We start from the raw sequence: 11,096 nt of genomic DNA, 5'->3' as shown, positions 1-11,096 counted from the left end.
CTGTCTAGGTCACACAGCTGTTGTTTACGTCGCAGCTACATTGACTCCAGACACGTACACAGAGCTAGCGAGGTCACACAGGTGTTGTTTACCCAGCAGCTGCATTGACTCAAGTCACGTACACGGAGGGTATATAACACAGCATTTCTCTTCAGTTCCTCACACCATTGAATGGAAAGCCTTCAGAACCTTATCGTGGAAAAAATCAGAGAGAAATTCAGCAACATGGCAGAGGAAAAGAAAATCAAAGAAGAACCAAAAGAAGAAGAAATGACTGAGATTGAGCCAGCCAAGAAGTTTGGATTCTCAGCCTCCGAGGAAAAAGAAGAAAAACCAGCATTTCTTCTAAAGCCTCCCAGAAATGAAGGCGGAGAAACTTACTTAGACATACTGAAAAGAGAAAAGCAGGAAGACAAGGAGTTCTACAAAATGATCGTCATCCAAGAAAAAAGAAGACTGGATAAGAACCCTCACTTAGTGACAGGAACCTTTGGACCCGGAACGGGCACAAAATCCCTCTACAGCAAAATACAAGACCTGCTCAAGGATTACTTTTACCCAGAAAACGAGTTCAACAGGCTGAAATTGGACGTCATTCTAGCAGAAAAAATAAAGGAAGAGGCTGAAGCAGAACTACAACAGAAAAGAGACGTGGAAATGGAACTGCAGATCACCAAAGAAGAACTACAAAAGGTCATCAAAGAAAATGAAAAAGCCACTAAGAAAATTCCTGATTTGAAAGAAGTCGGAGAGCAAGAAAAAGAAATTGAAGAGCAAGAAAAAGAAAATGACGAACAGGATAAAGAAATAGACAAACTGGAAGAAGAAGTCGAAAAACTGAAAGAAAAAATCCACAAACTAGAAAAAGTTCCTCCCCTATACTTCTCCGAGGAAGAGTACAAAAGACTAAAAACCTTCAATTGGATACTAGAAAACGAGCTAGAGAGAGCAGATATGAAAAATACTGCACTGGAAGAAAAACTGACTGAAAAAGAAAACGAACTGCAGGAATTGAAGGACAATCTCCAAGAAAACAGAGAAATAATGAAACGCATGGAATGCGAAATGGAAACTTGGATCGACTTCGATTACGTACAAAAATCAAAGGAAATGGAGAAAAAACTGGCTGAAAAAGAAAAAGAACTCCAACAAAAGAATGACATGATAACTCGCATGGAAGCCGATTTGTTCACTTGGATGGACAACGATGCTAAAAGAATCCAAGATAAAGAAAAAGTCCTGGATAAAAAAATGACAGAAAAAGAAAAAGAGCTCCAAGAATACAAACAACATGTCAAAGAAATGGAAAATATCAACCAGAAAATGAAAGAAGAAGTACAGAAAGCCACTCCCTTATACGATACCTCAGAAGCCGCAACTTTCATCAGAGAAATTCAACAGAAAGCTGATGAACAAATCCAAAAAGCTAAAGAAAAATTGGCCCTCATGGAAGCAGAAGTCGACGCACTCAAGCTAGACAACACAGAAAACGTCAAAATATTCGGAGAAATACTGGACCAAATTCTCCCCCACATCAAGGATATGACAGAAACTTTCAACGAAGCTGAAGCATGGGTGAAAGCAGCAGCCACAGGACAAGAAAGAGAAGCATGGAGCATCTATGTCGAACCCAAAATCGCCACGGAAGAAAAATTCAAAAGTCTCAAGGCACTCTTCACCGAACATTGCAAAAAATTCTGCTTCGTCAGAAACGGAAGAACCCACAATATCAGCGGGGAAATTCAGCTGAAAAAACCACTCAACATCAAAGAACTCAACAAACTCCTGGGACCAAACATCTATCTGAACGGAGGACCGAAGGAACAAGCCACTGAAAAATGGTCCATGGCCGCGAAGTTCAACGAAAATGATTATTTCTCGATCTTCTTCACGGATCAAGCCCTCAAAGGCGGAGAAACATCATGTGAAATCAGCAAATAAACGTGTTCCGAGTGAAAAAAAATTCGTTTCCGAGTGAAAAAAATTGTTCTTTATTAACATTTTTCTCCTTAAACAATGTATATATGTTCATTTGTTCATTTATTTTGCTTTGAATTCAATAAAATTTGACTTGTTCTGTCTATACTGCCTTTGTTTACCTTTATTCAGACGCCATTTTGGATTTGACCTAAATAATATTAGATGCCATTTTGGATTTGACCTCAGTTGACCCCCCTATCTAGGGGCCTTATACTACTCCTATATATCAGTGGATATTGAATCACTGTATTGAATGTGTTTACTTGAAAAGATTTTGACAAACCATTCAGTTTGTAACAATCAATTATATCTAATTTATAAATTACATGCATGCATGTATTTAGAATGAAATACGGAACTTGGTCTTCAGTGAACAAAAATATATTATACCTTAATGGAAACCGTTAGGTTCACTATAGTAGGCTTTCTTACATGTAGTTAATAAATTTAAACCGAGTAGATATACGTTCATCTTATTTATAGCTATAAAAATGTAAGAAAGAAAATGAAATCATTTCTTTTATTAAATGCATTGATACTATTAGGGTATTTGTTCAATTTCCCGCAATTTCCCGGTTTTCATGATCGCGGCGCCGTTCCAATATGTTTAAATATTTACATGTTTTACTAATTGTATGTACATGATTTATAAACTATCAATTCTATAACAAACAAAATTACCAATTACCGGTGACGTATTTACTGCATGTGGCAATTGCAAATGACTTGTACATACAATTGTATGATGTGCCAGACCGGGTATATTTGACATATTTACCCTTATACATATATTTAAAGAATCAACCCCTATTTATGATCACCGGTACATTAATTAATGAGCCTCAAGATTTTACTCTTACATACATGTATCGTTAATTTGTAGACGTAACATCTTTGAAACCCAGAGCTAGGAAATAATACTTTGAAAATGAATTACAAATGTAAATTAACTTTTATTCACTAGACTTATCGTATACTCGTACACACTAAGATTCAACGCCTTTAGAAACCCTGACGTGCACCTGGGCACACGACACACCTGTTGTGTATATCTTGTATATTCTGTGTTAGTTACAGGGGTTTTCTTAAGTTGGACAAACAATAGACATTAATTAGATATACACAAACATGCACCTGGGCACACGACACAACTGTTGTGTATATCTTGTATATTCTGTGTTAGTTCTAGGGGTTTTCTTAAGTTGGACAAACAATAGACTCTAATTAGATATACACAAACGAACAAAACTATGTCTAGACAAACAAAGCAGTAATATCCTGCCCGATATAACAAAGGTAGTTGAGAGTCTTTTCATCTTTAACATGTATCTAGCAGATCTAGAGTTAGAAATAATGAAAATTGAAAAAAAAATACAAACCTTAAACCGATTAACAAATTAAATCATGCATTTTTGGTTCATTATCTTTATTTTGTTTAATAACCGGATGAACTGAGAGAGAGAGAGAGAGAGAGAGAGAGAGAGAGAGAGAGAGAGAGAGAGAGAGAGATTTTTTCACCGATTAATTTATAAAAGAAAACAAACATACGTTAATTAGTTTTATGCACATATTAAGATACAGAGACTGCGCTCATCCCTACAATAATTTTGAAACCCCCAAAAAATTATAAAGAATTTTATAACGGCAATCTGTGTCCATCGGAGCGGTGCTGATGATAGCGATCTGCGTTTAATGGAGCGACGATTAAAACCGCCTGGAACACCCCCCCCCTTCCTTGGAAATTATATTATCACTCGGATGACCCCCTCCCATCTCTATAAAAGAGCTTTTGCATTTAATATATGTTTTTATTGTTCAGCTTGATCAATATTGACTTAAAGGCCACTTAAAGACAGTGTAAAGGCAGTGTAAAGAGAGCGTAAATGCCACTTAAAGATGCTTAAAGGTGGCTTAAAGAAGTTTGGACATTAAGGACCTATAAGCACTTGCTTAAAGGTGACTTAAAGGCGGCTTAAAGGTTGTATAGCCTTTAAGATCCTTTAAGTCACCTTTAAGCCACCTTTAAGGACTTGCTTAAAGATGGTTTTTCGCCCTGTGTAACTTAGATGAACCCCTGTGAATCCAGACACATCTACGGTTACGAACCTTTTGTCCGGGTCTATTTCGTTTCCACCATTTACAAACTGAACACGTTCGATGTTTAACAACAGTTTTGAGAACTTTATTGCTATACTTACTTTTGCTGAGCAAAAAAGTGTGGCCTGTTGAATGCTTCAATTTTTATGGTAATGAAAATTGAGACAATATTCAAGATATTTTAATATACTAGTGTACAATTTAATCACTAGTTTTAGTTTTGTTTACCTGTGAGACTATTAAATCCCTTTTTCTGCCAGCCATGATCTGCACACACAGACATTCCTTTTCTTGTCAAAGGTTTAAACTTTAACTTCTTAGGAACAACTATTCCTTGCCCTCTCATCTTGGATTTTGTCTGGCCTACCTGTACATTCATGCACATTTGATGTTTTCTAAAAATAAAAAGTATCCCTTACTGACCAATTTATGTGTGTAAATAGTTCACATAAGCTGTTGTTTGCCGTAGATATTTACTTGTAGGTATTATAAAAAAACAAAAATTTTAAATCATTCATGTTCTTACACTTCATAATCATCATCATAATCATTATGATTTCCTGAATCAAAACTTCCTGTCTGCTCTTCAAGGACAGTAGCTGGTTTCGTAAGTATTGCAGGATCACTAAATAAACAGATGTGTAGAAATAGGTATCAGTTTTTAAAACAACAATTTTATTCAAGATAGGGGTCTATAAAATGTGCAGCCATTTGTCATTCATTATGATTCTAAGAATCTTATAATGTATAACCAATAAATTCTCCATCTATAACTGCAGTACCCAACTCCTCATCAAAAGTTGCATGCTGAACGAATGGTGCATTCTTTTCTTCCAAGTTTGAGATGTCACTAAAACAGTAATTAATTTTTGTTTTCAATTAATTTGAAATGCTCTATGTGTTCATTTATTCTCCACTAAAGCAAACAATTGGATTGTATCATACTATATTTTTGATGCTAACCTCATTTCAGCATCGAAATATGCTTCTGTTGCACTGGCCATACTTTTGTCAGCATTAGCCTCAATCAGATTCCCAGCTCGTCTCTCCATGCATTTCAGATTTTTGTGTGATATTGATGGGAGATATAGGGTGGTAAGGAAATTCTTGACTCGTGGTGGCCCTCCAATTGGGTCAATCATTGCTGCAATAACACACTCAGAAAATAAGAAATGCTCATTTACATATACATGAAAATTTCTGTTTTAAACAGCTTATAGCATCCTATACAAAATCAATAACATTATGAAATAACCTGCACTCAACTTTGTGTTCACTGTGAATATTTTCTGTCCTCTTGTTGATGGTTTGGTGTATGTACTGCCGTATGGGACGTTATTCAACTGACCGCAGTTGCTGCACTGAATATACAAATAACCTCCCAACCCTATCTTCATTTCACCTTTAATGTTTTCATATGTAAGTTGTAATGGTCCCATCTTACACACTAAACAATGACTTAACGAATCTATGAAAGATCTCCATTCAATGACTCGGCGACCTTTTTTCCACTCTTCAGTCTCAGTCTGTTTTGAATTCAGCAGTCTAAGGATAAAACGTACGCTCAACTAGGACCCCAGGTCACCTGCTTATTCACAACTACCAAATCTGTGCACTCCACTACAAAATGTAGTGCATTGCAACCGCAAAGTGAAAGTAGAATAACTAGTACCACTACTTAGCATTTAGAAATGATATACAACAGGCAGAAATGTATTTTTATTAAAGAATACCCCTCTAAGTATTGGAAGTACACTATGGAGGATAAAAAATTCAACATTGACTGTTATTTGAAAGATATATGATATACGTTATATAGACATAAGGTGACCTGTGGTCCCCCTAAGGATATACATTAGTTAAATGTAACACAAAATCCTCCTCATTAAAATATCAAAGTACTTCACCTTCTTATTCTGTATACGTTGGTGTAGCCTGTAGAAAGAAGTAGCTTTGCCCCCCTCCCCCCCCCCCAGCCACCCACCCATAGACTTTTTACTGATACTTTAATATAATGGTAAAATGATTTGAAAATAAATTACATTAGATGACATCTGGTTTCCGTAATGGATGCATGCCAAAACAGTTTTGTATAAAAAAAGATATCTGACATTTTCGAGCCCGTTAGTGATGAGAACTGTGTGATATTTTTTTTCCATACAGAGCTGTTTTCTGCATACATCGTACTAATTAAAAACACTGCTATTGAATTTCATTGTTGAATTACCTGAGACAGTCTGGTTTTGAAGGATATCAGTACTGTAACCACGAGTAACGGTCTTATTTTAAGAAGCTCACTAATATCGGACTGTACATGTAAAATTTTAGACTTAATGCTCTAGCTAACATCTGGTCTCTTTATTGTCATTACGGAGTAGGTGTTCCCCTGTCTACAGGTGTTGCATGAGGGTTGGAGTTCACCACTCCCCCCGCTCCACCAACCACTTCCCTGGACTGGATTTTCACTCATCAAATTAAAAAAAATATTTAAATTGCTAAAATAAACATAGTAAATACGGACCTTTTGTGAATTGCATTTAAGAAATAAATAAAGACGAGCAAATCGTCACCCCTTTACCCCCCCCCCCCCCAACTTCCTTTGACGACAAAAGATAAGGAATAAATGTGATCGAAATGTGTTCCGTTTTTGCTTGTTTATAAAATCAAATCTGAACTTTTGTGTTCAGTAGATTAGAGTAAAATTTTTCACACACCACATTTTGAACCTGTTGTCTCCTTATAAGTTATGCAATCTCTGGTCTCCCCAATGATGTACAATATATGGCGAACTCTGGTTTACGTATTTATTATCATCTTTATGTGACACATGTTCCCTCTAACAATTATGTTCTGCCTAATAAACAATATAAATATAGTGCATGATTTTCGTCTTGTAAAATGATATAAGATAACCTCTGGTATCCGAATTGATTTTCAAAATATAACATTGATTTAGAAGCTAAGGTGACCTCTGGTCTCCTAATAGACATTGGTTTCTTTACAGTGGATGAATTCTGCATGGTAATTCTCCATCTTGTAAAAGAAGGTGGCATCTGGTCTTTGTATTAATGAACAATTTACTACAATAATTTAGGTCTAAAGGTGACCTCTCATCTCCTGGTCTTTGTATTAATGAACAATTTACTACAATAATTTAGGTCTAAAGGTGACCTCTCATCTCCTTATTGATAATTCATAAGATTTTATCCCTAGTGTCTCTACCGTGGATTACTTTGGTCTCTCTACAGTGGATTACTTTGTTATCTCCACCTTATAAAATGAAATAAGATGACCTCTGATCTCCTTCTTAATGAACAAAATTATTACGACACATATCTAAGACCAAAAACGAACTGTGGTTTACCTACAATAGATGATATTTTATGATTCTTCATCTTGTAAAATAACATTAACGGATCTCTTATCACCGTATTGATTTACAGAATTAATAATTATACTACATCAATTTCGATCATAAGGTGACCTGTGGTCTCCTTTTGGATAGTCCACTTAAGGTGACCCTTGGGTCCCCTACAGTAGATGACTTTTTTGAATCTCCATCTTGTAAAATGACATTAAGTGACCTCTGGTCTTCGTTATTAGTTAACAAAAATATAACGACATAGATCGATTACCAAAGGTGACCTTTGTTTTCCTACAGTGGAAGGCTTGTTTGGAATCTCCATCTTTTAAAATGACATTAACGGATCTCTTATCACCGTATTGATTTACAGAATTAATAATTATACTACATCAATTTCGATCATAAGGTGACCTGTGGTCTCCTTTTGGATAGTCCACTTAAGGTGACCCTTGGGTCCCCTACAGTAGATGACTTTTTTGAATCTCCATCTTGTAAAATGACATTAAGTGACCTCTGGTCTTCGTTATTAGTTAACAAAAATATAACGACATAGATCGATTACCAAAGGTGACCTTTGTTTTCCTACAGTGGAAGGCTTGTTTGGAATCTCCATCTTTTAAAATGACATTATCTGACCTATGGTTAACGTATTGATCTTTGAATTAAATCTAAACCTTTTTGAAACTAAGGTGACCTCTAAATTCCTTTTAGATATTCCTCTTATAATGACCACTCGGTTTCTCTACAGTAAATTACTTCAGGTAAATGTCTATCTTGGAAAAGAAGGTGACATCTGGTGTTCGTATTTATCAACAAACTATTACATTGATTTAGGACATATCGAGACTTATCATCTTGAAATTCCATTCAAGCTGACCCATGATCTAACAAATGGATGACATCTAGTGAGTATACATCTTGTTTAATGACATTTGGGGACCTCTGGTATCCTATTGATAAACAAAATTATTGCTACATTAATGTAGGACATAAGGGGACCTCAGGGCTCATCATGGATATTTTACTAAATGTGACCTCTGCTCTCCCTACAGTAAATGACTTATTTGAATCTACATCTTGTAAAATGACATTAGGTGACCCCTGATTTCCGTCATTAATAGACAAAATTATAACGACAGACATCGATTTCCAAAGGTGACCTTTAGTGGATGGCTTCTAGGGATATCCATCTTGTTATGACATTAGCTGACCGTTTCTATATTAAAATTATTTTATTGATGAAGGACCTGATGTGACCTCTGGTCTTCTTGTGCATAATTTTACTTCAGGTGACCCCTGATCTCCCTACCATGGCTGAATACCTATCATGTAAATGACATAAGGTGACCTCTGGTCTCCCTATAGATAAGGAAAATAATCATTTAATTGATAGGGGACATGAACTGACCTCTGGTCTCCTTATGGGTGTTTTTGTAAATGACATACGTTGACATCTGGACTTCATGTCATTTGAAGAAAATTAAAACTACATTGTCTTTAGACCCAGGTTGACGTCTGATAGCCTTTTAGATATTCACTTAGGGTAATCCCTGGTCTTCCCACTGTGGATGGTTTTGCTAAATCTTTACCTTGTGTATTGATATTTTGTTAAAACTCAGGTCTCCATATTGAATCAAAGAATTGCAACGTCAATCTAAAACTATTGGTGACCTCTGGTCCCCTTATCGATTTTTTACTTGAGGTGACCCCTGGTCACCCTACCGTGAATAACCTTAGTGAATCTCCATCTTGTAAAATCATCTGAGGTAACACCAGGTAGTCAATGAATGGATGAAGACTGATTAATCTCCATCTGCAAAATGCATCAGCCGACCTCCAGTTTCCATATTGATTTACAAAATCACTACGACATTTGTGTAGGAAATACATGTAAATAGGTCACTTCTCTTTCTCTCATGATATTTCAATTACTACAGTGGATGACCGGTAGCTCTAAATCCTGTAAAATGACATAAGGGGACCCCTCGTCACCCTACAATGGATGACCAATGACTCTCCATAGTGTAATATGACATAAGGTCATGACTGGTGACTCTCTGTCCTGTAAAATGACATAAGGTGACCCCTGGTCACCCTACAGTAAATGACCAGTGACACTCTGTATTGTAAAATGACATAAGGGGACCCCTAGTCACCCTACAGTGGATGACCGGTCACTCTCCATAGTAATCTCAGCGAGATTCGTCGAGACTGAAAATTTTTTGACGGACGTCTCTTCCGAATCTCAGACCAGTGCCACACAAAGTGATTCGGGAAAATTTGCCCCAACTTCGGCCGGTTGTTATGTAAGAAATACGCTGAATTAAATCATCTGCTCGCTTCAACTTTTTACTTTGAACATCCTTTTAACTCCCTATCAAAATAAAATGTTAGATTCCTACCGTTAAAAGATTTATATCCCACAAAATATGAACTTGTTTATTTTTCAATTCATTTCCACACTCATTCACATCTCCAATGCTGAAGAGTTCCAGTCAAGGTCACAAATAGCCTGTTTCATATATGTCGTACTCAAAGGTTTCAACCTTATCATTTTATGAATATTACATTATAAAATTAAAAGGTTTAGTTATAAATACCGGATATTTCCTTTTTATTTATTATAAATTCCATATTTTATTTTTTTGGCAAATAACTTGACATCTAAATGCATTTATAAAGTTTCTGTTTGCCCTATTATAGTTTTCTATGTAAAACTACGAATACGACATTTTGAAACAGTCTATTTATGACCTTGACTGGAACTCTTCAGCATTGGAGATGTGAATGAGTGTGGAAATGAATTGAAAAATAAACAAGTTCATATTTTGTGGGATATAAATCTTTTAACGGTAGGAACCTAACATTTTATGTTGATAGGGAGTTAAAGGGATGTTCAAAGTAAAAAGTTGAAGCGAGCAGATGATTTAATTCAGCGTATTTCTATCATAACAATCGGTAGAAGTTGGGGCAAATTTTCCCGAATCATTTTGTGTGGCACTGGTCTGAGATTCGGAAGAGACGTCCGTCAAAAATTTTTCAGTCTCGACGAATCTCGCTGAGATTATCTCCATAGTGTAAAAGGACATAAGGTGACCCTTGGGCACCCTTCAGTGGATGACTGGTGACTCTCTATCCTGTAAAATGACATAAGGTGATCCAGGGTCTCCGTATTGATATAAAAAATTAATACAACAGTGATGAAAAAAAAAACTTAGGCTACCTCTGGTCCCCTTAGGCATATTTCAAATAAGGTGACCCCTGGTCTCCCTACGTTGGATGGCTTTGGTAAATCTTCACCTTGTATATTGAAATATTTGTTAAATCTGGTCTTCGTAATGACTCAAAGAATTACAACATCAATCTAAAAACATTGATGACGCCACTTATTCATTTTTCACTTAAAGTGACCCTTGGTTATCCTACAGTGAATAACCTTAGTGAATCTTCATCTTGTAAAATCATATGAGGTAACACCAGGTAGTCAAAAAAAGGATGAAGACTGATTAATCTCCATCTGCAAAATGCATCAGCCCACTTCCAGTTTCCGTATATATTGATTTACAAAATCATCACGACATTTGCGTAGCAAATACATGTAAAGAGGTGACCTCTCTTTCTCTCATGATATTTCACTTAAGGTGACCCCTGGGCA

At 36.1% G+C, this 11,096-nt stretch overlaps 1 protein-coding gene across 1 annotated transcript; it reads left to right on the top strand.

The window, feature by feature from the left end:
- Positions 1 to 225: 225 nt before the first annotated feature.
- Positions 226 to 1,941, top strand: LOC136275972 (golgin subfamily A member 6-like protein 22). The gene has a single exon (XM_066086423.1). The coding sequence runs from the start codon at positions 226 to 228 to the stop codon at positions 1,939 to 1,941; it is 1,716 nt and encodes a 571-aa protein (XP_065942495.1).
- Positions 1,942 to 11,096: the final 9,155 nt, after the last annotated feature.

This window comes from Magallana gigas, chromosome 1, assembly GCF_963853765.1.
Source record: "Magallana gigas chromosome 1, xbMagGiga1.1, whole genome shotgun sequence".
In the NCBI taxonomy this organism is placed as follows: domain Eukaryota; kingdom Metazoa; phylum Mollusca; class Bivalvia; order Ostreida; family Ostreidae; genus Magallana; species Magallana gigas.
Note: the sequence above shows the minus strand (reverse complement) of the source record. Positions and strands in the feature narration are given on the sequence as shown.